Raw genomic sequence first — 26,719 nt, 5'->3', positions numbered from 1 at the left:
GCCGCTCAGGTGCCTGCTCTCTGCGCCTGCGCTCTAACGCGTCCCGCCTCGCCAGGTGCGCCCCGCCCCTTCCCTGGCCTTCCACCTTCGGTAGCAGCTTCGAGGCAGCCGCCATTATCTCTGGCAACCGCGGAGTGTCTGGGGGGTGTGGCGGGGTTCTGAAGGGTGGGGGGAGTCCGGGGCAAGCGAGGAGCGAACTAAAGCATCGTGGGCGCAGGAGGCAGAGTGTCCGCACACCAAAGGACCGAGAAAGGTGCTTCCCGGAGACTTCCTGTGCGGCGAGGGAACGCGCACACCTGAACGCGACGCGCTCCAGTGCGCGTGCGCGGCAAGGGTCTTCCCGCACCTGATCGCGAGACCCCAACGGCGAGCAGCTCGAGGCCTCGCCTGGGCGGACCGGTGGAGCCAGTCATGGCGCAGCTCCGTGGGCTGAGGCGGTACTGGGCGCTCCTCGCCCTGCTGGCATCGCTGCTCCTCTCCGGGGCTGAGGCGGCCGACGAAGAAAGTGGCGTCCAAGGTGAGGGCCCGGGCGGGTCTCCTGGGAGCTGTGGAGGGCTGAGAGGCCGAAGGCGGGGCGTCAGGGGCAGGGTCGAGGGGGTAAGTGGGGGTCTGAGGAGGCCCTGGGCAGGGTCTGAGCGGGGAGAATTGGCGGGGGAGGAAGTTGGGGGCGACTTGGTGAAGCTCAGGGTGTGTTGCAAGACTGAACCTTGGGAAAGAGGTTTGGGAGCCCTTGGGAGTGAGGACAGGCGGAGGAGCCCGGCCTGGGAAAAGTTTCCTGTGAATGAGGGAGGAGACTCGCGCTGTTGACCAAGAAGAGCGGCAGTGCCCCTTCCTGTGGCAGGAAGGAGGTGAGGGGCCGAACAGAAGACCAGCCTCTTCCTGGCAGAGAAAAGTTCCAAGAAAGTCCAGGGAGGCCAGCCGCAGCGGGCGGGGCTTGGATTCGGTGACCTGGTGGCCGTTTTAGCCTCAGGAAAGAAGCCCTCACCCCCACCTTTTTGGATATTGGACAGCAGGCTCCTGAGAAACCTTTCTGGTTCAGCTGCAGCAGAATGCCTCCAAGAACAAGGGTGTTTCTCAGTGATATCCAAAGGAAGGAAAAGAAAAGCAAAAGTGTTGGGGGGGAAAAACTTTGTCAGGGTGCAAGGCGGGGAGCCTCTTGGTATAAGAAGAATATTGGCATTGAGAAGCTGGACTTGGATTCCTTGGCCTGGTCCTTAGAGGTTGGTGGAGGGGAAGGCTCCGTTTAAACCTCTAAACTCTGTGGAAGTTTGGCCTGAAAGGTCTTTTTGAACAAGTGTCGGTCTAACCTTACTGCTTCAGACAGCCACAAGGAGGCTTTGAAAATAGATCTCTTGAAAGAAAAATTCGTTGGTTCAGCAAAATTTATTGAGCCCCTGTTATGTGTCAGGGGCAGTGCTGGCAGCAGTGATAACAGTTGGGACTCAGACAAGCCAGGTCCCTGCACTTAGAGAGCTTATATTCTAGTGGGATAGACAGAGACAGGGAGTAAACGTTCAAATAAAGAGCATTCACCGCAGTATTAAATTACTAAGACGTAATTGAGCGGGGTGAAGTAGACAAACAGGGATGATGTAAGATGATGGGGGCCACTTTAGCTCTGGTTGTCAGGGGAGGTCTCAGGACAGTGACGGCTGAGGTCTAACATGAAGAATGAGCAAGTGGCAGCGACACAGAGGCTTCAGGATCCAACTGGAAGTAGTGGAGTTCAAAGGCCTTGAGGCTGGAGCAAGCTTGGTGGTACTGGAGGAAAAGAGATGACAGCGTGACTAGAGCAGGAGTGTGTTGGGCAGGAGAGGTGGGGGATTGGAGGAGGACGCCAAGTGGGGAAAATAGGCAGGAGCCAGGTGGCTTTACAGGCCAGCATTTTGGACGGAAAGAAAGAAAGCAGGATGTATGTGCACCAAGTCATCACCTGTGCTGTCTTCTGAAGACTGTTAATTTCCCTATGCCTGAGGCAGAGAGGAAAAATTGAGTTGTGGGGTGGGGAGTAGTGTTAAGAGCCAGTGGGGAGAGACTCAGCTCCAGGGAATTAGGAATGCAGGTGTTGATCATTCTTGTGGTCTGAACTAGAATTTGTCAGCCCTTCTGGATTTTTTTAGGGGAATTAATTATGTTAGGATATACCTTCCAGTTACCTGGCCTGGGACTTTATCAAAACTGAGTTTGGGGCTAACATGTGTTGCTTACTTTGAGCTCTTGTGCATCACTTAATCCTTGAAACAACCTGGCGGTGGTGGTGAAGTTACAGATCTTGCCTAAGGTCACACAATAGTAATTGACAAAGCCAGGTCGGGCTGCAGAGGCCTTTTCTGTTTGTTCCCAGTGGCTTCCCCAGCTGTTGCAGCTGGCTGGACCTACTGACCTTTCAGAAGTACTCCTATCTGGCTGGGTGAACTAATGCCCTTGCTTATCTGAAGTTCTATTTGTATGAAAGGTTTCAACAGCTTAATTTGAGGCAGGAGGTAGTTTTTATCCCTCCACCCCTTCTGATTGCTTTGATTTTTCTCAGGAAGCAAGGTCATCCATTAAGAGTGAGGTGTTTCTCCAGCCACACACAGCTGCACAGGTACCTCCAGATGAGTATGGTGGAGCGGGGGAAGTGTGTAGTGAATGTGTATAGCTGGGTGATCATAATGATCTGTGTGAAGACATGAGGGGGCTGAGGGGTAGTGGAAAGGTGGTAGGGCCAGTGGATTGTTGGAGCTGAGATTTTGAAGAGACTGAACTAGGAAGCTAGGATACAATGGGCAGTGAGGGAGATGCATGAAACTGAGGTTCTGAAGAGGCTGCAATTATTGAGACAAGGTCTAGGTGTGACCATGGGAGGGAGTGGCTGCAGGGAGGGCAAGATCACTGAAGTAGAAGAGGTCTAGGAACCAAGAGGCCAGGGTGGTTGGAGGATCGCCTATCTGGATATGGAAATCACCAAGAATGATGATAGGAGCAGCAGCGGGAGTGACAGTGAGCCAGGAGCTAAAATCATGGAGAAGTGAGGAGTAGTGACCTGGATCAGCAAATGACCCACAAGGTGGGATACGATTTACTCTGATGATGAAATTCATAACTGGGTGTTGAGGGTGGAGGGAGAATGGTGTAGAAGCAGTGCCCACTTGGAAGGACACGAGAGAAGCTATATCTTCAGGGGAGAGCTGGGTTCAGTTAGAGTAAGAAAGTGACAAGAATGTTCAGAGAAGAGATTGAAGAAATGAGAGATTTTGCTTAAGATAGGCCATGAGTATCAGAGACTCCGGGAGTTGGGGGAAGGGAGATGCTGACAAAACAGGGTGATGAAGGGTAACTGGAGTCTGGGGCTGATGTGGTGATAAGCAAGTGATAGGAGTGTCACATGGTCTCGAGACTGACAATGTTGGTGAGGCACTGGGTGGTGGAGGGCAGAGAGGAAGGGGTGTGGGATACAGTGGACATTTGGAGGCTTGGCAAAGTGTCCTGACTCCAGACCTTTGCAGATGGAGGTGGGGGAAAGCTGATACTTCTGTGGGTGTTCAGGTGTTCGTAGCATTCAGGGAGAGTGCTAGTCTGCATGGAAGCACGTAGAGATTATAAACTGGCTGTTCCCAGCAGGCCTCAAACAGGCTTTATGTGACTTGTACAGTTTCCAAGATTGATAATTTTTTATGAAATATTTTTATTTTTGGCTTTGCCTGAAAAATTTGTAGATCTGGCGGTGCCAGTCCAGTGTTCCCACATAGCACCCATGGGGTGGTGCCAAGTACTTCTTTTGGGAAGGACAAAGAAGACTGTCTTTCTCAGCCTGTATTTATTCACTTGGCCTGCCCTCTGTATCTTCTAAGAGTTGTGACTCCCATGTTAAGAGTATGCCCCATTTAGGAAACAAAGGTAGATAAAACATAATAGCTACTTATAAATTGTACAGTGCAGTGAGTGTGTGTATGTGTGTTATTGTTGTTAGGGAACACCCCTTATCAGGTGGCCACAAATGTGCATGATTTTTTAATCTCTTCTCGGGTGATAAGTCCTGGTATTTGGAGTGCCCCCAAATACACAATTTCGATCAATACAAGGGCAGATAATATATTCCTTTTCAGAATAGAACCTCAAATATTCCTTTTAGGAGTGGTTAGTTAAGTGTAGTTCCTGCTGCCGATAACGTATGCATCAGAACTTGTGTTAGTGGTTCCTTCGCCCGTAGCCCTTCGTTGATTGTTCTTGGGAATTTCCACTGGAGATAAGTGCAGCAGCATTCATGTGAGAGCCTCCACCACACTTTGAAGTGATCTTCCATGTGCATCAACCTCTTCGATTAATTAGTTTCCCCAGAACTTTGACTGAAAGAGTGAACTTTCCAGTAAATCTCCAAGAAGCATGTTATTAGTCACCACTCCTTTTTCTTCTCCTCACCCCCATGGATAGTTGTAAACTGAGTAGCCAAAGAGAAGATGACAGGTAAGAGGGAAAGTGCAGCTGGTGTTGGTGATCAGCTGGGAGTTCTCCAAAGTAGCATCTTGTATTCTTGTCCTTCACAGAAGAGGCACTTGTTTAACTTGCAGGCAAGACAGTTTCGTTCCAGGAGAGTTTGAAATATTTATTCAGCACATATTGAACACCTGCCAAGTGCCAGGCACAGTTTTAGGCCCTGGAAACAAAGCACTGAAATGAAACAGATGACACCCTCCCGCCCCAATCCATGGCAGTTACATTGTAATGAGAAGAAGATAATACAATAAATAAATGAACAATGAATAGATAACTTGGTGATGAGTACTATAAAGAAAAGTAAGGTGGGGGAGGGAGAAATTAGGAATTTGGGAGTAACAGATACACACTACTATATATAAAATAAACAACAAGGACCTACCGTATATCACAGGGAACTATATTCAATATCTTGTAATAACCTATAATGGACAAGAATCTGAAAAAGAATATATATATATATATATATAAAACTGAATCACTTTGTTGTATACCTTGAAACATTGTAGATCAACTATACTTCAATTAAAAAAAAAGAAAAAAGTAAGGTAAGGTTTGGTGTGCTTAGTACTAAAAGCATGGCCTTTGAGGCTCAGATGGTGACTATACCTAAAGAACATTGAGGGGCTTGCCTGTAGGTCCACTGAGGGAAAGTGGACCCTTGCCACCAGAAACATTCCTTTGCCCTGGTCAGTATTTGAGAAGTCAGCCTGTAATAGAGAAAGCCAGCCCCCAACCTGTTTCTCATTTTACCTATCCCCAGAGTAATTTACAACATTCAGACTTGTCTTCAGGTAGTTGGCCAGGCAGCCAAACCTCTGTGTGCCACGTCCTGAGACTGACAGGCCAAATAAGGGGTGAGGTAGCTTGTGATTCATGTGAGGCAGGAGAGAACCCTGCAGGGATCACACTGAAATGACTTAACCCCAGGAGGCCTTGGTGGCCCAATGATCACGTGACTAATGAGGAATTTGCAAATGACCCCAGAAGCATTAGTGTATGGATTATGGATGTCCTTGTGTGATCCTGGTCACAAATGTCATTTCACTTGTTTCTGACAAGACCTTTTTGAAAACTTATGAAGGAGTGCTGGAACTTGGATGCTGAGGCCCATGAACTTTGGAGTTAGTTACTTTGAAGTTTATTTGAAGCACATTTTTCATTATTGGAAAGCCATTTTAGAAATGAGGGCAAGTGTTTGAGATGGATCTCATCAATGGGGTCCTGGGTCCCTGGCCTCAGAAGCCCCGTAATCTGAAGTTCCTGAGTTCATATGTGGTACTTTGTCCATGTTTATTCCAGGGTCAGTCATTTAGAGTCTAGGGCGTGTTTGGGGTGGGGGTGGGGATGAAATAATACTAGATATAATAGTTTTTGACCTTTCAAAGGGCTACATAGATAGATATATGTCTGTGGTATTGAAATTTAGTGTGGTGCTTAGGAAAAACACGTCTACAAATGCTCCTGGGGTGGGGTGATAATGGAAAAAAAGGTTGAGAAACATTGCTCTAGGTAGAGGGCCTGTTAGCTGTAATCAGTTCCTGAAAATGGTCCATTTTTCAAAAAAGGTTAAGAACCCCTGAATGTGAATTAACAGACAATTCCATGAAAGACTTTGAAGCTACTGTTTGCTTACAAATTTTTTTTTTTTTTAACATTTAGGACATTTTTCTAAAATTTGGTTTTTTTTTTTGGCTGCGTTGGGTCTTTGTTACTGCCCGCGGCCTTTCTCTAGTTGCGGTGAGCGGGCTTCTCATTGCGGTGGCTTCTCTTGTTGCGGAGCACGGGCTCTAGGCACACGGGCTTCGGTAGTTGTGGCACGTGGGCTCAGTAGTTGTACCTCACAGGCTCTAGAGCACAGGCTCAGTAGTTGTGGCGCATGGGCTTAGTTGCTCCGTGACATGTGGGATCTTCCCAGACCAGGGCTCGAACCTGTGTCCACTGCACTGGCAAGTGGATTCCTAACTACTGTGCCACCAGGGAAGCCCTTCCTTACAAATTATTCAGATGGAGCACTGTGATTCTAGTTATGAATTTAGGTAAGGGTAGAATTTATAGTCCTGCTTGAGTGATGAGTATGAGGTGACAGTGGGTAGGGGTGGTGGTTTGCATTGTGCTGATAGTTTATGGAATGTAAACCTTTAAATCTAAATATTTTATATCTAAAATGCCAAGATTATATATCTAAAACAACAAGATTTTATGAGCCTTATAATTTAAGTTGGATTTGTTATTGTAAATGTTCTTTCCTCATAAACACCTAGGGGTTATTTTAAAGTTTCTGAATTACTTATCCTAATAACGACAACTTCCCGGCACCACAACCTAGAGGACGTGGGTAGTTAGTGGCTTTCTGTACTAGAAACAGAAGTCTTCAAGTATGTAGAACCTATCCAACTAAGCAAAATAGCTGGATTTGTAGATCACCTTGAAATAAGACTGATTGTAAAATAAATGTCAACTTCGGAATTTGGCACAGTAGAATTAAAGCAGCCTTGAATATCTGCCTCCCTGGTATTCAGTACCTCTTCACTCACACAGAACTTTAATATTCTCTCATTCCTTGGTGAAAAGATAACTTGAAGTCCAAATGGGTAACCAAGGCATAATTTTTCTTATTTTCTTGTCTCCGACCTCTTAATCTCCTGATACTGTAGTGTTGCAGGACTTTGATCTCTGTGATAGTCTGCCATTGTCTTACTGTAGGTGAAGATAAGGAATTTTGTGTCTTCAGGCATGGCAGGTGGTTGCACAGCAGAAAAACAAAGGGAAGGAGTGATGGTTGGATTGGTTTGATCAACTCACTGACTTGAGTTTGTACTTTGGTTTTCCATATCCCCTCTATCCTGTCAGTCACCACATTCAGTTGGACTTACTAGTGAAATGTGTCATCCTTCTCTTTATCTTCATTCCCACTGTTCCTACAGTAGTCTGGTCTTCATAAAAATATAATATCTACTACTTGCTCAAAACTTTGTGCCAAATGTTTTAAGCCCTTATAGTGGAGTAAAAAAACGCCTTTAATTTTCACAACACTCTTAATGATTGTTCCCTGTGTCAAAGAAGTCCCTTCCATTTGAATTGTTTTTAAGAAATGCATCTGCAAGTCCACAGAGTTTAACTCAATGGGACCTATGGAGGGAAAACCAGCTGAATCTCCCCACTTTATTACTCACCAGTGAATTCAAATTACATTGAGCAAATGCCCTTTCCCAGACAGGCCATGGTCAAGATAACCTCAAGATTAATAAATGGTGCATTCCACAGCAGGAAACAAAAATCTAGGTGTCACAAAATGGGACTTATTGCTAACAAACTTGTCAAAAAACATTTTTATACTAAGTAGATCCAGAATGGGTACAAATCACACAGAGAGGCCTTCACTTCAACTTGGGCTGAGTTGTATTTATAATGTCCTCAAGTTAGTTCTCTTGCTAACATTTCAGCTTTCACTGTAACCTGAAGGAATTTTAAAGAGGAAACTCTCCTGTTTACTACAGAGAATATTTCTGATACAAGATGTGTGGGTTTTTCCACATCAAGCAGTTCTCAGCAGACATGGATTGGGTGTTTGGCAATTTAACTCAATTCTGAAACCGCAGGGCATGAGCACAGATTCTGTAGGTTAAGGGCTCAGTCTCGTAAGACTCCCTCTGCCCCCTTCAAATGCCAGTCAAAGTCCGAGGTTGTCCCCTGTCATTTTCACCAACCTGCTATAAATCAAGGGCTGCCATGACCCCCTTGGATCCAATTTGCTAGAGTGGCTCACAGAACTCAGGGTAACACGTTTACCAGTTTATTATAAAGGATACAAATCAACAGCTAAATGAAGACAGAGGTCTGGAAGGGTCCTCAGTGTAGGAGCTTCTGTCCTTCTGTCCTTGTGTGAGCCACCCTTTTGGCACGTGGATGTGTTCACCAACCAGAAGCTCTTCTAACCCCTTCAATTGGGGTATTTTATGGAAGCTTCATCACACAGGCATGATTGATTATTAACTCAGTATTCCACCCCTCTCCCCTCCCCGGAGAATAGGGGGTGGGGCTGAAAGGTCCAACCCTTTAATCTTGCCTTGGTTTTTCTGGCAACCAGCCCCCATCCTTTTTTTTGGCCGTGCCACAAGATTTGTGGGATCTTAGTTCACCAACCAGGGCCCTGTGCAGTTAAAGCGAGGAGTCCTAACTGCTGGACCGCCAGGGAATTCCCCCAGCCCCCACCCTGAAGCTTTCTAGGGCTCCCCCAGCCACTATCATCTCATTGGCATACAAAAAGACAATCGTACTACTCCAGAGATTGCCAGGGTTTTAGTTCTTGTGTCAGAAACATGGGTCCAAGAACGAACATTAGAATAGAGCATGCTCCAGCTCTCAGGAAATTACAAGGGTTTTAGGAGCTCTGTATCAGGAAGGGCAGGCGGGGAGAGACCAAATACATATTTCTAATTATGTCACAGATATGATAGGTCTATAATCAGAGCTTTGCCTTATCTTCCTAAGCCCCCCAAGAGTCTGATTTAGATACTCTAAGCCTCTAAAATCTGCACTTTTTTTTGATTAGCCAGGCCTAAATCAGAGAATATGGGGCTTGCCGAATTGAAGAATACTGGGTTTATACATTTTCCAGCTTTATTGAGAGGTTTATACATTTTTGTTGCATGTATTATTGTTCCCTTATTATGAATGAGGAAATGGGTGTGCAGGGAGGTTAGGAAAGCTGCCTCCCATCCCCCCCCCAAGACAGTGGGCTAGTAAGAGGCAGCCAGGGATTCCTGCACACACTGGTCCTTTACCAGAACAGCTTCCTACAGGCCCTGTCCTCTCATCTGTCCTGCACACTTTTGCCAAGTGACTCTTCCTTATTGTGTCACTTCCCTATACCAGAGCCTTTGCTCATTTCCTTTGTACCTTGTGTGGCTTACAAGCTCTTTGAATTTAGGGTGTGATTGTAATATTTTACCTTGGGTGATTTTCTTTTTCTTCTTCTATCCAAGCCAGTCTTGTGGCTCTAACTTAATTGTAAACCCCTGGAGGTCAAGGACTACATTCCCAGTGGGTGCCTTCTATGTAGGATGGCTACTCAGCTCAGTTTACCTTGGAGGGTTCCAATTTATGCCACTGTGTTTCCCACGGTAACTATTAAGAATACCCCTTTTCGGGCTTCCCTGGTGGAACAGTGGTTGAGGGTCCGCCTGCCAATGCAGGGGGTGCGGGTTCGTGCCCTGGGCTGGGAGGATCCCACATGCCGCGGAGCGGCTGGGCCCGTGAGCCATGGCCGCTGAGCCTGTGCCTCCAGAGCCTGTGCTCCGCAACGGGAGAGGCCAAAACAGTGAGAGGCCCGCATACCGCAAAAAAAAAAAAAAAAAAAAAAGAATACCCCTTTTCACTCTGAAAAGTGTCTTGATCTGGAGGATAAATTATATGATCGCCCTATTTACATATATTAGCTATTCACCAAACACTTGTTGCTTACTACTGTTCAAGATACTAGGGAATTTAGTACATTCAGTTTTATTTACCATGAAAAATTTAACTGAAAAATTTAAGCAAACAAAAGTGATGACTATAATCCACTCTCCAGATAAAACCCTTAAAGAAAATAAAAGTAATGAATTCACAAAATTAGAATACTCAAATTTTACTAAAAGATACAGATGGAAAAGAAAAACTGGAAAAGCTTCTCCCTCCTTTAGTCTCTTTCCCTAAAGATAGATTCATATCTAAATTAAAAATTTAAAAAGGAATCATAATATGTAAAACATTCTTTTGCTTTTTTTCTCTCAGACACTTTTCTATACCAGCACATACGTAGTTGTCTATTTTATTTTATTTATTTATTTATTTTCTTTGCGGTACGCGGACCTCTCACTGTTGTGGCCTCTCCCGTTGCGGCTCCGGACGCGCAGGCTCAGCGGCCATGGCTCACGGGCCCAGCCGCTCCGCGGCATGTGGGATCTTCCCAGACCAGGGCACGAACCCGTGTCCCCTGCATTGACAGGCAGACTCTCAACCACTGCGCCACCAGGGAAGCCCCAGTTGTCTATTTTAAACAGCTCTGAGTATTCGATTATGTGGATGTCTCACAAGTTATTTCACTAGCACGAACAGGGTGTTCTGGTGGTGAATTTTCAGTTATTGTAGGTCTGTGCGCACCAAGCCCTTTGTGGATGTGGTAATAGTTGCCACAAATAGTTCTTTGAAACTCTTGAATTAATTGATTCTTCCTTGTTTGCTTTTTGCTACTGAGGAATGAACTGTATGCTTTCCTTTTTTTTGTATAAAATAGTATTTTCAGATGTCTGAGGATTATTGTAGCAAATCATTTCTCTTTGGCCATTATCCTTAGAATTCTAAGTGGCTTTAATGAAAAGAGTAGAGCTGTTTTTAGTGATGGAAGGGTGTGCTGCAGCATTTTTGGCAAAGGATTAACCTGAGGAAGGCGTGGTCAGTGTTGTCATAGAAATGTGAGCCCTAGGAGTCTATGTGATAGCATCTGACCACACCTGTAGGACTGCTGAGTTCTGTGACATGACGGGGTGGGGGGTGTGGAAAATCTGAGCAGGGTGTTTTTAGCAACACTCTCTAAAGAAGTGATTGGCAAACTGCAGCTCGTAGTCACTGCCTACATATGGCCTACACTCTAAGTATGGCTTTTGCGTTTTTTTAATAGTTGAAAAAAATCAAAAGAATATTTTAAGGCGTAAAAGTTATATGAAATAAATTTTTATTGGAATGACAGCCATGGTCGTTCATTTACATATTGCCTTAGGCTGCTTTCATGCTACCATGACAGAGTTGAATAGTTAGGCTAGGTGACCCGTGAAGCTTGAAAGAAAGGCAGTCCATGCTTTGCACAGTTTTCAACATGCACAGATTTCAGTTACTACAATATATTAACTGTGAGTACTTGGGTACAGAACAAGTTTCAGCTACTAGCTCTTCAGTCACAAATCATTGTGTAAATTACACATATGCATAGTGATTGGTCACTGCACATCTGTTACTCAGTTCATGCACAGCAAAGCATGTAGTTGTGTTGCTTCCTTGTTTCCCAGTATACATGACAGTTTACAAAAATGGTTAATCACTAGAGGAAGTTGGCCAAAAAAAGCACCAAAGTGTAGCAAAGAGAAAAAGTGATAACGCTGGAAGGGAAATTCCAATTGAACATAAATGGAGTGATAGAAGAATGCGTTAACTGTGGGAATGTTGACACTGCTTGCCATTTGAGGCCAGATATGCAGCCAGAGGAGCTTATCGACAGAAATGAGGAAAGTAGTTGTGACAAAAAAAGGATGATCCAGTGGAAGTAATGCTGGCAGAAACTTCCACAAAAAGTCAAGCAACTCTCAGCAATTTTGTGTCATTGAAAGAGCAAAGGATAAAATGTTGGAAGCTGATCCAAACCTAGAAAGAGGTGTGACACTTCACTAAGGCGAACTGAAAAGATGCTTGCTCTGTATCATGAGTTATATGAGTAAAGACCTTCACAAGCACTGTATAGACTACTCTTGGTGACTTATTTATTTACAAAGAAGATTAAACACTTCGATTCTCAAGTTTCTTTTTTTTATTTTAAATAAACTTATTTATTTCATTTATTTATTTTTGGCTGTGTTGGGTCTGTTGATGCACACGGGCTTCTCATTGCGGTGGCTTCTTTTGTTGCGGAGCACGGGCTCCAGGTGCGCAGGCTTCAGTAGTTGTGGCGCACAGTTGCTCCGCGGCATGTGGGATCTTCCTGGACTGGAGATCGAACCCGTGTCCCCTGCATTGGCAGGCGGATTCTTAACCACTGTGCCACCAAGGAAGCCCCAATTCTCAAATTTCTAATGTTTTAACTTATAGTGTACTAAATAAATATTCATTTTATTTTATTTATTTTTATTATTCTATACATTTATAGCCCACAGTTTTTCATTTTAAAGGTCACGGAACAATCATGATTGTTCCCATTGCTCTGCATGATTTCACACTATTCTGCCTGTATTTACTATTTGGCCCATCATTAAAAAAGTTTACTGACCTTCGCTCTAGAGAAAACAGATGAGGGGAGGAAAAGGACCATTTCATGAGTGGCTCCCAGCTTGTGATGTGATCCAGGGCTTTCTTATTAGTATACAGTGAGGCAAGAAGTTGGTGTTCTTCAGTTTATAGCACCCACAGGAGTAAAAAATGTATCAAGGGACTTAACTGGTGGAGCGATGGTTAAGAATCCCCCTGCCAATGCAGGGGACACGGGTTTGATCCCTGGTCCGGGAAGATCCCACATGTCGCGGAGCAACTATGCCTGTGCACCACAACTACTGAGCCTGCGCTCTAGAGCCCGCGAGCCACAGCTACTGAAGCCCGCGCACCTTAGAGCCCGAGCTCTGCAACAAGAGAAGCAATGCAATGAGAAGCGCACACACTGCAACGAAGAGTAGTCCCCGCTCGCCGCAACTAGAGAATGCCTGCGCGCAGCAATTAAGACCCAACGCAGCCAAAATTAAATAAATAAATTTTAAAAAAAGCTCAAGCAACTTTAGAACCAGAGAAACCTGTTTTCTATGACAAAGACCGGTCTGTTTGGCAATTTTGTAATAGCCAGTGTTCAAAATGCCTGCCAGGGTTTTGTAATTTAGGTTCATATGTCAGATAATGTGTGATTTTAACCATTTTTAATACTTTTCCAAGAGAATGTTACTGTTTCTGAAAGGCAGGAATTCCATTTTTCCATATTCTGAAGCAAGTGTATCCAAATTTGGTGCCCTTCAACTTTTCCCTGTTTTTCTTATTCTGTTTTGAAAACTTATAGAACATATTTAATTTTGCACTAGCATTTGTGAGCACAGAAATAGAACTTGAAACATATTTTTCATGAATGTTTTCCAAAACTATTCTGAGACCAGTATATCATTTCGTCATCTCTTAATAAGAACAGTTATTTATTAAGGAATAACTTGCTGAAAATTTTCCAACCGAGTCCCCCTCAGCCTTGGCCAGTTCTTTGGTATGGCTGTTTATGACCCTGTCATTGAGTGTCACCATAAACAGGCATAGCAGAGGGCCTGGCCTTGGTGAGCCCTCCAGTTGTGATGAAGCCTTGAGGAATGTTTTGGCTTTTAGGCAACTTCAGTTTCATGTTTTTCCCACTGCCTGTCACTATAGTGGTTTTTTTCTTTCTTTCCATCCAAGGAGTCGTTTTGTTTGTGCCTGCGCTTTCTGATCAGACCCATTTGAATTCATATACAGGTCTGCTGCTTGCTTAGCTTAACCTACCCAAAGCCTCAGTGTTCTGCTTTGTAAAGGGCAGGGGTGGGGGTGTTACTGCATGAGTCACAGTTTTATTGTGACTATTAGAAATCGTGCATAGAATGTGCCTGGCATCAAGCTTAGTGAAGGCAATGAAATGGGGTGTCAAGAAATAAGTCATGCTCTGCATTTTGGTTCATTTTGATTTTAAGCTGGGTCTACCAAAGTATAGTATTTTGACTTTTTTGACTTTTTTTTTTTTTTTTTTTGTGGTACACGGGCCTCTAACTGTTGTGGCCTCTCCCACTGCGGAGCACAGGCTCCGGACACGCAGGCTTAGCGGCCATGGCTCACGGGCCCAGCCACTCCGCGGCATGTGGGATCTTCCCGGACCGGGGCACGAACCCGTGTCCCCAGCATTGGCAGGCGGACTCTCAACCGCTGCGCCACCAGGGAAGCCCTGAAGTTTTTTTAAGGAAGGTGATAAGTCATGGAAGTCATCTTACATACTAAAGTATTTCTGGCTTTTTGTACAAGATTTTTGGAGAACAACAAAAGAGAAAATGCACTGATGTTATTTGGAGTGAGGTGAACAACATGTGGCCTGTGTTTCGTAAAGGAACATTCTCTCCTTTGAAACGAACCAAGCAAGCAAACAAAAACAAAATCCTTTTTCATGAGATTACTTCCTTAAGCCTAGAGAGTAAAAATGTATATGATGGAAGCTTAAAAGCAGTTTAGTTAGTAAAAGCATGTGACAAAATGAGACTTTTCTCCATTTGACAAGGAGCCTCCATACTCAGAGAAGGGACTCTGTCTTGACACAGTAAGTGTGTGGTTAAATTTCATCTTAATTGAACCTAGCTTTGGCCAACTAATCTGCTCCTTAGAGCTCTTTTACTCTAATTAAATTTATTTTAAAAAGGTCAGCTTTTACCCCAATTTTAAAAAAATAAAAACAAAATAAAGAGATTAGCTTTTTTCTGATTTTATTATAGGAATTTTCAAATGTACACAAAGGAGTGAAAACAGTTTTATGAGTGCCCATAGACCATCACTCAGCTTCAACAATTGTCAGCATTCTGTCTTTTCAGATATACTGTGTTTTTAGTCCAGGTTCTCTCCTAATAAAGAGACATTTCTAAATTCTCCTGGGACAAAAATGAAGTCACCCCCATCCCCTCCTACCCCACCCAAGCAACCTGAAACTGAAAATAAGGCTGCTTCTGAAACTTAAACTATGAGATCAATGTGTGATCATTGACAGCAGATATGAGCAGCCGTCTGAGACAGAATAGCCTCTGAGGCCCACAAAATTTATAATGAAGGAACCATCACATCTACAGAAAGAATGGTCCAGTCAGGAAGAGGCATTGGTCAGTGGTGGAAGTCAGAAAAGTAAGTGTTCCAGAGGCAGACCTTGACTGTGCTCTCTTGACCTAAGCGCTTCCCGAGCTGTCTGCTGCAAGCCTCTAGTCTGCGTGGTAGATCCCAGTAGAGAGTAAGTTCACAGGAATCCTACGGAAAACTTCCTTACTGTGACTCCAAGTCACCTGCTCCATTTCAGCTTGCTATCCGAGGTGGTATGTTGGTACACATCCGCCCCGCTGGACAGTTATTTTCTCAGTATCCTCCTGTGTGCTTTGTTAATAAGATCAGCATCCCTGTGCCTCATCAGCTCTGGGGCACTGAGAGTGCCTGTCTGAGCCTACAAAGATGAGGGCCAGATTCTGTGCAGTGTTTACTTCACCAAGGTAACTGCCCTCCATCCCTAGATGAGCTTTTCCCTCTTCCTCTCTATGCACCCTCAGGCTTCTATACCTGCACAGAATGTATCTGGCACCCTTGCTTATGAAAAGCCACCCAGTTCTCACCCTTTATACTGTGTTCGCCCTGCTGCATTCTCTGCGGTGGTGTCTGGCAGTTCCCACCTGGCTGGCTTGAGCTTTGTTTGGCCCCTCTCAGGTGTTTGTTTCCATTGAGACATAATTCACGTTCTGTACAGTTGACCTATTTAAAGTGTACAATTCCCCCCTCAGGGTTTTTGTTTAAAAGATTGTACGTGAAGCTGCTCAGGAAGCAAGGACACAAAGCAGTCAATGATCCCCAGGGCTCTCAGCTTGGCAGGGCATTGGATAGGCTGTTGCCAAACCTCGGCAGCAGTGGGGTGCTCCCGCCTTGATGTTGTTTTCAGTTTGGGATCATAAGTGGATCACGTGTGGGTCCTCTCCATCTTGTCTTGTTTTTAGCAGTGCTGCCTCTGGCATTTGACAGCCATGTGGATTGGGCAGAAATATATACCAAAGAACTCTTCTCCTTCCGTGTCTTCCCTGGGCCTTGTTGATTGCGTTTGTTTTGTGACCTTTGCACATTGTCAAAAGTACCTGTTCCAGGTGCACACCCAGCTGGTTCTGGTTGATGTGTTATATGGACAAAAGGTGCCTGGGCCTATTTAAAAAAAAAACTGATTTAGTAAAGTATTTACATACCATAAAATCACTTGTTTTAAGTATACAACCCAGGGCTTCCCTGGTGGCTCAGTGGTTGAGAGTCCGCCTGCCGATGCAGGGGACACAGGTTCGTGCCCCGGTCCGGGAAGATCCTACATGCCGCGGAGCGGCTAGGCCCGTGAGCCATGGCCGCTGGGCCTGCGCGTCTGGAGCCTGTGTTCTGCAACGGGAGAGGCCACAACAGTGAGAGGCCCGCGTACCACAAAAAAAATAAATAAAAGTATACAACCCAATGACTTTTGGTACATTTACAGAGTTGTACAACCATCCCCCCAATCCAATTTTAGAACATTTCCATCAGCCCCAAAAGATCCATCCCTGTGCCCATTTGCAGTCATTCTCCGCTCCACACCCCCAACACCAGGCAAACACTAATCTACTTCCTGTCTCTATTGATTTGCCTTTTCTGAACATATCGTATGATTCCATTCATATGAAGTATCCAGATAAGGTACGTTTTTTTTTTTGGTTGTGCTGGATCTTAGTTGAGGCTCATGGACTCCTTAGTTGCGGCAGGTGGGCTCCTTAGTTGCGGCAGGTGGGCTCCTTAGTTGTGGCATGCAAACTCTTAGTTGAGGCATGCATGTGGGATCTAGTCGAATCCGGGCCCCCTGCATTGGGAGTGCGGAGTCTTATCCACTGTGCCACCAGGGAGGTCCCCAGATAAGATACTTTCTAACTGGTGGTTTCATTGACGGTTGCTTGCAAATTAACAGAGCATTTTTTTTACTTCAGAGTATGCTTTTTCTGCTGTACTAGTTACCTGTGATTTATTGGTGTGTGTGTGAGTTTCTTGGGGTGTTTGTTTTGCATAGCACCAACCTTTTTTGTCCATAGATAGATGTTTTGTGGAACATTTGGTTTCTTGCCCATCGTTGTGATGTATTTTGGGAGACGCAAGAGAAGCACAAATCCTGCTCTCTGTGCTTTCGAAAGGTATCCCCTAGTTGGTGAGGTAAACCTAGCAAACATGAAAACAACTAGGGAGGAGTAAATGACAGCATATAACCAAGTTTTGGGCCCTAGGATGTTTTTATTTGAGATGTTTATGAAGCACCCTGTGCTAGGCCCAGGGCAGGGTGGAATGCCCTGATGCCAGAAGGCAGAGATGTAGGAGGCCAGGGTGTAGGGAGAGGTGATGTGGACTCGTGATGCCAGGAGGGGGTGATATGGTGGTGCAGAGCACACGTTGAATCACATGGTCAAGTTACTCCCTTTCCAAGTTGCTTTCAATCCTCCTGATTCCTCCAGGAGAAAGTTTCATTCTAGTGCAGGTGATACCTCCAGCACTTGTTTATCTGTCCCTTTTTAAGAGAGAGCAGATTTCTAGGCCTTCTGCAGGCAGATCTATCTGGCTGCAATTGTAACATTGTTCTGTTTTCCTTGTACTAGAGTGGGGCCAGATTTTAGGACACCTTGTAACCCAGCCCATCTTGGTGTGCTCAGATTGGGGGAGCCATCATAAGCGCCGAAGCAGAGGAGTGACCTTAGTTGTCTCTGGAAGGTTGGCAGTTGGGGGAACTAACATTAGGGAGCTTCTTTCTGAGGCTCTTGTGGTAATTTGACTATGAAGTGGCCTATCCTGGCAGAGAGTAGACAGGAAAAGTTAGGAAGGGTCCTTCTGTGGGGCGCTAAGAGCACCAGGCCGTGCGTTTCCTTCCTGACCGTGCATTGCCAGCTCTGGGCTTTCATTTTTTTTTTTTAATTAATTAATTAATTAATTTTTGGCTGCTTTGGGTCTTCTTTGGTGCGTGCAGGCTTTCTGTAGTTGCAGCGAGTGGGGGCTACTCTTTGTTGTGGTGCACGGGCTTCTCATTGTGCTGGCTTCTCTTTTTTTTTTTTTTTTGGCGGTACGCGGGCCTCTCACTGTTGTGGCCTCTCCTGTTGCGGAGCACAGGCTCAGCGGCCATGGCTCACGGGCCCAGCCGCTCCACGGCATGTGGGATCTTCCCGGACCAGGACACGAACCCGTGTCCCTTTCATCGGCAGGTGGACTCTTAACCACTGCGCCACCAGGGAAGCCCGCTGGCTTCTCTTTGTTGTGGAGCACGGGCTCTAGGCACGTGGGCTTCAGTAGTTGTGGCATGTGGGCTCAGTAGTTGTGGCTCGTGGGCTCTAGAGTGCAGGCTCAGTAGTTGTGGTGCACAGGCTTAGTTGCTCCGTGACATGTGGGATCTTCCCAGACTAGGGCTCGAACCCTTGTCCCCTGCATTGGCAGGTAGATCCTTAACCACTGTGCCACCAGGGAAGTCCCAGCTCTGGCCTTTCAGTGCTAAGCTCCCCTTGGCCCAGTGAGACGGGCACATATCCAGAAGGATCCTGCAGTCTGGTTTTTTGCCTTTGAAAGTCCTTTTTCTATACTGGATGTGTGTGTGTTTGATAATGGGGGCAGGGACCAAATCAACACGCAACTGAAATTCAGTTCAGTCTGGTGGGTTGGTGTCTTTGTTGTTAGATGATGCCTTCCTATACAAAGAAGGAATCACTAGGTAGGCCTGATGGCGACACTTCAGAAACAGCTCACAGAGGAACTGTGCTGAAACTTAAGGCTCTGGTTCTCCTCTTGGGGCTCTGGAAAGCTGTGGGCCTTCTCCTACAGGTCTGTGCATGTTCTGTCTTGCCAGAATTGCCCTGCCAAGCTAACTGGTCTCTGGTTCGTTGTGTTTTAGATTTTTGCCGAGTTTCGAAGAGTGTGGGAAAATGCCGGGCCTCCATCCCTAGGTGGTGGTACAATGTCACTGATGGATCCTGCCAGCAGTTTGTGTATGGAGGCTGTGGAGGGAATGACAATAATTACATGACCAAGCAGGAGTGTCTTGCAAAGTGTGCTGGTGTCACAGGTAAGACAGTGCTGTTGGGGAAGTTTTATTATCTAGAGACACTTTATTAATTGGGACATAACTGCCTTTTGCTCTTTGCTAGTTCTTCACTGCTGAAACTGGGAGACGTTTTTAAAAGCAGAAGAAACAGGCACAGTGTGAAGGTCGCCCACACGGTGGTTTCACAGCGGTATCCTCCCTCCTCTTCCCAGAAAGGGGAGAGTAGGCCGCAGACTGGAGCCAGGGGAGGGGTGACATGACTGCATCTTCTCCCCAACTTCCCTTCTCCCACTACTGAGAGCAGGTCCCACGCCAGGCCTGGTATGAGCAGAGTCCTCCAGGTCTACTCAGATGGGCTGCCCTCCTTGCTTCCTGGGCATTTGGGTTATTTTTACCTTTGGGACAAATGACTTGAGGAGCTCACCCAGCCAGCCAAGTTATGAATCAAGTTAAAACTAGAACATACTTCTGGAATCCATCCTTCTCTCAGCCTTCGTGAGTGACTCTGTGGAATCAAGATAATGTTGACCCTGAGAGCCTCCCAGTGTAAATAAAAACCTAAGGCCCCACAACAGTGTGCACTGGCTCTGAACGGAGCCTCGAGGGACTCCTTGAGACCTGATGGCAGTGTGATATTGGCCCTCTGGGGCCTGATCCTTCCTAGGTGTTCCAGAGACCCGCAGATTGGGCCAGCCAAACTGTCAAAGATTTTCATTGGCGATTTCCTTAACATTGTTACGGGACTTCTTGCATCCTTTCCTGACAGCTTGATGTCAGTGTTTGGACTCTGGATTATGATTCTGTGTCAGAATGTGCTGGTGCCCTCAGTGCTCACCGCACTGGCTGTAATCTCTCTTGGCTTTGAACTCTGCATTCAGAAATCAGATAAGCTTATTAAAGTTGTGTGTAAAGAGAGGAAGACATCAGTGGTCTTGGCTGTGAACTGAGGTTTAAAACATAATGCACAGACACACAAGCCCAGCAGTGACTGAGTGCCTTGAGGAACATTTTATTGATCTTTGTGTGCCCAGTGCCCGGAAGGCACTCAACAAGTGTTTGGAGAGCCGAGGTGGCTGGTATTAGTTTTGGATTGTACAGATGAGTTCCTCGTCTGTTTTGGGGCAGGGTGGGGGGGCAACTGGCAACCTTACCAGATGGTGATGGAGAAAAATACCATTTATTGTATGTGGTTTTCCGCCATCAGCTGTGATCCAGTGTCAGGGAAGGAATTAAGGGGAAGTGTTTTTTGCTACCTTTTCTGTCCTTTTCCAGTCAGGAGTTGACAGTAGCAAATGTACATGCCGTTCTGGTTACTCCTTGGTTTCTCAGGGGGAAAGTTAAGTTCTAAGAACACAAGCAGTGGACAGTGGGCATTAAGGCGGGATGTCTCTGCAAGGAGCCACAGGGTGTAGTGTTTTGCTGGGAGAAGGCAGACAGCTATCTATCTTCCTAGAGGTCAAGCCAGAGTCTGGCCCCAGCCTTGACGTCCCGGAAAGCTCATTTGCTGGCATCCGAGCGTGGCCGCACTGCACAGCTCCTGAGGCGTTCTCTTTGCCAACATATTTTCTCCCAGGCAGGCAAGCTCTGTAGGGAACCAAATGATAATGAGAATGCCAGTTTATTAATTAATTATAATGAGAACCAGAACCACCAAAGGGACCAGACACTTCTGTCCCTGTGCCTTCACCCTTAGTTTGTGTAGGCAAACCTCTCAGCGACATTCCCAGAACATTGCTTGATGAGGGGAGAGGCAGAACTGGAGGAGCTGGTTTGTGATGGGAATGTGTAATGGCATCAGGTTAGGCCAGCCCCGCGCCTCTGCACAAGGGAGAGTTCCTCCCTCCTGGACCCTGCCAGCGCTCCCTTTTTTGCACTTGCACCCACGCTCTTAGCTTTGTGTGTGTGCAAGATAAAATATACATAACGCGGGCTTCCCTGGTGGCACAGTGGTTGAGAGTCCGCCTGCTGTTGCAGGGGACACGGGTTCGTGCCCCGGTCTGAGAGGACCCCACATGCTGCGGAGCGGCTGGGCCCATGAGCTATGGCCACTGAGCCTGCGCGTTTGGAGCCTGTGCTCAGCAACGGGAGAGGCCACAACAGTGAGAGGCCCGCGTACCACACATACACACACACACAAAATATATATATATACATAACGTATAATTTAGCATTTAACCATTTTTAAGTGCACAGTTTAGTAGCATGAAGTACATTCACAGTGCTGAGCACACCCTTCACTTTTTAAAAAATATTTATTTATTTATTTGGTTGTGCCGGGTCTTCGTTGTGGCACATGGGCTCCTTAGTTGCAACAGTCAGGCTTCTTTGTTGTGGCAGGTGGGCTTCTTAGTTGTGGCACACGGGCGCCTTAGTTGTGACCTGCGAACTCTTAGTTGCAGCATGCATGTGGGATCGAGTTCCCTGACCAGGGATTGAACCCAGGCCCCCTGCATTGGGAGCGCATAGTCTTTTTTTTTAACACACCTGCATCTTTTTTTAAAAAATAAATTTATTTATTTACTTATTTATTTATTTTTGGCTGCATTGAGTCCTCATTGCTGCACGGGCTTTCTCTAGTTGTGTCGAGCGGGGGCTACTCTTCATTGCAGTGCGCGGGCTTCTCATTGTGGTGGCTTCTCTTTGTTGCGGAGCACGGGCTCTAGGCACCCGGACTTCAGTAGTTGTGGCATGCAGGCTCAGTAGTTGTGGCTCATGGGCTCTAGAGTGCAGGCTCAGTAATTGTGGTGCACGGGCTTAGTTGCTCTGTGGCATGTGGGATCTTCCCAGACCAGGGCTCGAACCTGTGTCCCCTGCATTGGCAGGCGGGTTCTTAACCACTGGGGAGCGCATAGTCTTATCCACTGCGCCACCAGGGAAGTCCCACGCCCTTCACTTTTTTAATTCATTGGGTGAGTTAATACAGTTCCACAGGTTATTTGGCCCTGGAAGCCATTCTGTCTTTTTATAATGTCATTTCACACGTCTTTGCTCGGATTCCCAGCTGGTTGATCTTAAAATTTAACCCACAAGGGCAGTCTTGGTTCCTTATTTTCCAAGTTCTGGCAGGTTTGTGGTCCAGCATGTGCACTGAAGGGCCCACATAAAGGAGAAATGGGAGTCGCTGTGAGAGGCACACAGGACCAAGCCTCCTCAGGGATACAGCTTGTTTTGTTTCACCAGGCAATCTTGGAGGTACACTTTCTCACTGTGCTGTTTATTTGTCCTCTTGTAGTGAACACCGTCAATGAACTGTCCAGGAATGGAGCAGATTCCTCTGTCCCAAGTGGTAAGTTCTTAAAAAGACCCAGGATGGAATGAGGGCCATCCAGATGGCTAATGTGAAAGGACATTTTTACTTTGGGCATTGTACAAGGGCTTCCACCTCCTGGTTCTGTTTACTCAGAACTGGCGAACAGGGACTCTGCCTGGGCTGCCAGCTTCTGGCTCCTGGCCAGCATCCTTCCGCTGGGGAGTTCAGCAGACAAGAGGGCTGAGGGATTCTACAGTGCTTCCTGGCTGACCTCAGCTTCCTCCTGGGGGATAAGGGATTGTGGCTACTGCTGCATGTGGCTCAGACCCCTTCCCCCGCTTTGGGCTGGCTTCCAGTCCCCTGGCCTCAGCCTTCGTGCTGTCTTCACTGCCCTGTCCCACCTCCTTGCTTGCTGTATCTCCTTTGCTCCGTGTCGTCCTTGCTGTCCATCTCCCTCCCTGTGCTAAGAGTCCTCTGTCTTCTGCCACCCCCGCCTCCGTTCCCACTGCAGTTCTTGATCTGGAGCTTTGTGTTAGCTTGCTTTGTAGTGCTGACAGCAGCTGCCCCATTCCTCCTTTATGCTTAAAGGACTCTGCATCAGGAGCCGGGGGTGAGTGGTTCAGATGCACTCGTAAGTCCAGTCCAGCTTTCCCAAAGGCCAGTCCCCAGGCAGTGGGTTCTGCTGGGTGAGACCTGCTGTGGAGGGAGAGAGTCCCCCCCTACCCCATTTGAGGATGGCCCCCAGTCAGCCACTGGCCACACACTGGTTGCAGTCTTGATTCTGGTCCTTTGACTCTGACATCAGCACCCACGTGAGAGTGAGGCTAGGAATCCTGTGACTGTCCTGACCATTGCTTTGCCTGGGTTCATTGCTTATTCCCAAGCTGGCCTCTGCAAGGTCATGCAGAGCCATGGGGCACTGGCATCGTAACTCTGGTTTCTGTCCTGTTTCAGAAGAAAATTCCCCCAAGAGAATAAGGGACCCTCCTCCCTGTGTCAGAGAGTGGACACCTCTGGTCTTCCTCATCACCCCAGAAACTGTGGCTGGGATTAGTTTCCATAGTAACCCCTGAGGTGACAGGCAGGCTTCCCCATCCGGCATTCATTCTGTGTGTGCCGTAGAGCCCATTAGGACTGGGAGGTGATGGAGCAAAGCTGCCCACAGAGAGGGGCTCCACTCCCTTCCAGGTACCTCAGTGGGCCCTTTTAGACTCAGCCCCAGCTAGGCGATGTGCCCTGTGTCCATTCCAGCCTCCCTGACATGGATGTTTGTGTTTCAGTTCCCAGAAGGCAGGATTCTGATGACCTGTCCAGTGATATTTTCAACTATGAAGGTATAACTTTTAAAAAACATGTTTTCTTACTTAATTGGGAATTGAGACACACTTGAGGATTTCCATTAAGGGTATTGTAGAGCAGGGCTTCCCGACCTTTCCCAGGTGTTAGGACTCATGAGGATGCCCTGGGGCAGCAGGAAGCAGGATGTGACACAGCACACCCTTGGGAAGCTTTGCTCGAGAGGCAGCAGTGGCGTGCAGGCTCTGCCTCCCACCAGCTGCGCCCACGGGATACTGTAGCTCTGCCTCAGAGTCCGTGACTATGAAATGAGGGGCCTAGTTCAGACCTCTCTTGAAAGTTCAGAGACCGAGTTGACACATGTAGAGCCTACAACAGTGACTGACATAGAATAACCTCCGTAACAGTGTAGTCTGGCCATAAAGAGAAAGAGATCTGAAAATGTGGGCCAGAATGGCCACCGCTGTAATGGCCAAGTTTCTTTTAACAGAGAGATGTTTTCCCCATTGGCTGGCAGTCATATGACTGCTTGGGAGCATTCTAGCTCCATTCACCTCTCCTGGGCCCTGCTAATTTGTATCCCTTGGGCTGTCTCACTCCCAGAACACTGCACTGCCAAGGCCATCACTGGGCCTTGCCGCGCATCCTTCCCACGCTGGTACTTTAATGCCGAGAAGAACTCTTGTGATAACTTCATCTACGGCGGATGCCGGGGCAATAAAAACAGCTACCTCTCCAAGGAGGAGTGCATGCAGCGCTGCTTCGGTGAGTCTGCCTGACTCCTAAATCCAAGAAACAACCATGGGCAGATGAACCCTCCCGAGAGGACACCAGTCCCTTTCCTCATCCCTAAAATGAAGGCCTTGGAAATGCTGTCATTTGGACTCTGCCGTTAGTCTTCTCTGGCTCCCTGGTGGGGAAGGGGGTGGGCTGTGGCTCCAGCTGTTGGGCACATGTGTCCTAGGTCCCTACTGGGGTGGCAAGGTCTCAGAACCCTCAGAAGAGCTGGAAGAAGCCGTTCAGAAAGAGCGTGAAGGCCCAGGGCTGAGGGGAATCCTCAGGTGGCTGCAGCTGTGAGGGGAGGAGGGCTGAAAGCTGACCTCAGGGTTGTGTGTTTTCTTCCAGGCAAGCAGTTGTATCCTGCCCTGCCCCGCACTAAAGGTAAACGGCCTCTTGCCCCCTCCACCTGCCTGCCTTGACTAAGCTCAGCTGTGTTTTTTGCAGGCTCATGTTGTCTTGGACACATCATCCTTCACTGTAAACATCGTTTTGTTAGAAAGTCGTGTTTCTGCACGAGAACAGCCAGGCAGCTTGGAACATGTGGTGGATGTTTGTCCCACTGTACAGTGTACATAAACGGGTTAGGAGTGAGGCCACCTCTGCCTAGGCAGCCTGGGGGTGACTGGGGCCACCTCCTCCTGTTTGAGGTGTGTGGGATCTGCTGCACGCAGGCCTGGGACTAACTCCAGGTTTTGGGGGGGAACTTTACTGCCATGGGGTGTACAGAGTTGGTCATGGGTGATAACAAAGGAAGGTGGAAAGCCCTTGTCATGTGTGGGTGGAGCATGGCCCCAGCCAGTGCTGTTGTCCCCAAGCAGTCTGGTCTGACAAGGAGGCTAGGCCTCCTCTAGCTTTTGTTTCTGATTCTGAGCCTGAATCATGGATGGTAGTGTTTGCACAAAAGACCTGCCACACTGGTTTGGCCTCTTTCCACCTGTTTCCCTGTTAAGGAGTCCAGGCCTGGCCTGTGTGTCTGCTCTGCTTTAGAAGAGAAATGAAACTGGGACCTGGTTTGCCAGGCATAAGGATCTGGACGGTTGGAGATGGAGAGTGAATCGACCCTGTCCAATTCTGCAGCCAAGCGGGGAGAGGGAGCCGGGTAGCTGCCATAGGAGGCCACATTCCTTAGGTGGAGCCCCACCTGAAGAAAAAGCATCTTAACTGACCAGTGGGACTGCAGTGGCACAACCACTATTAAATCTACCTGGGCAGTTAGGAGCATGAGGGTCCCCTCCCGGCCCTGCTCCGAATATACCCATGCCTCTGCCCTTCCCTCATTCCACAGGCAGCCACCCCAGCCAACTGCAGGGCCACATCTTTCTCTGTGGCTGGTTGGGGGAGGGGGGTGTGTGTTTGCACACACACACCGGAGGTGTGTGCTTTTCCTGTACAAATTGCCGCAGAGAGGTGGCAGGGTAGTACAGAGTTGAAGTGGGGATTTTTTGTTCAAAAAGGAGGAACACAAGGAGCCACTCTGTCCATGTGCACATAGCATAGCACCTCCTTTTTTCAGGAACCTACTTCTCAAGACTGTAGGGACTCTCCTTGAGGACTTCCTGTCAAGCAGTGTCAGTTCTCCAGAGCCTTCTGGGTTGGGGTGGGGCGACGTCTGGCCCAAGGGCTGCTGGTCTACCTCCCAAGCCCACGTGGACACTCTGGCTATGGCCCGCCTCATCCTGCTGGTTCTGAGGCCTCTCTCTCATCCACAGTGGTGGTCCTGGCAGGGCTGTTCGTGATGGTCCTGTTCCTCTTGCTGGGAGCCTCCGTGGTCTGCCTGATCAGGGTGGCGCGGAGGAACCAGGAGCGCACCCTCCGTACTGTCTGGAGCTCTGGGGACGACAAGGAGCACCTGGTGAAGAACACTTACGTCCTGTGAACGCCCTGTCGCCAAGGGGCTGCCCTCCTCAACCCCCTGTTAAGAGAATCTGCGAAGGGAGGAGAGACAAGTGTCGAACACGTGTGCTTTTTCAAATAGAGTGATTTGTCTGTATTTGCGCGATCATTAGGGCTTTTGGCCTGTTTGTTAATCCAGAAGGTAAGAGGGCTGCTCCCTGGTCTCCCGGGATGGGTTTGCTTTGGAAATTCTCTTAGTGAAGGGCTGTGCACGTTGCAGATGTTCTAGCCCTAGATCGGAGTCGGTTCCTCTTCAATTTATTTCTTTGCTCCAGGTATAGTTTTCTTAGCTTATGTTGAATCCTGTTGCCTCCTTTCCCATCACAAAAGTGATGTTTTAATAGTTTCCTTTGTTTGTTTTCTGTTTGTTTTTTTTAAGTAAGCAGAAACATAAGTTTTTTTAATTAGGATTCTGAAAGGAAGAAAGTTAAATGTACAAGTTTAATAAAAATGGCCTTCCCTTTTAA

At 47.2% G+C, this 26,719-nt stretch overlaps 1 protein-coding gene across 1 annotated transcript; it reads left to right on the top strand.

The window, feature by feature from the left end:
- The first annotated feature begins 82 nt into the window (after positions 1-82).
- SPINT2 (serine peptidase inhibitor, Kunitz type 2) lies at positions 83-26,719 on the top strand. The gene is made up of 7 exons (XM_082677142.1): positions 83-517; positions 18,884-19,054; positions 22,266-22,319; positions 23,564-23,617; positions 24,183-24,344; positions 24,705-24,740; positions 26,069-26,719. Exons 1-7 carry the CDS (start codon positions 412-414, stop codon positions 26,233-26,235), a joined length of 750 nt encoding a protein of 249 aa, XP_082533268.1. The 5' UTR covers positions 83-411; the 3' UTR covers positions 26,236-26,719.

The sequence above is a fragment of the Grampus griseus genome, assembly GCF_964374135.1.
Source record: "Grampus griseus genome assembly, chromosome: 19".
NCBI classification, from domain to species: domain Eukaryota; kingdom Metazoa; phylum Chordata; class Mammalia; order Artiodactyla; family Delphinidae; genus Grampus; species Grampus griseus.
Note: the sequence above shows the minus strand (reverse complement) of the source record. Positions and strands in the feature narration are given on the sequence as shown.

Bases quoted from the DNA above. Each gene is read 5' to 3' on its own strand.
- SPINT2 (XM_082677142.1), top strand. From the start codon at position 412: ATGGCGCAGCTCCGTGGGCTGAGGCGGTACTGGGCGCTCCTCGCCCTG. The intron at 22,320-23,563 runs GTAAGTTCTTAA...TTTGTGTTTCAG, and splicing joins AGATTCCTCTGTCCCAAGTG to TTCCCAGAAGGCAGGATTCT. The intron at 23,618-24,182 runs GTATAACTTTTA...TCTCACTCCCAG, and splicing joins TGATATTTTCAACTATGAAG to AACACTGCACTGCCAAGGCC.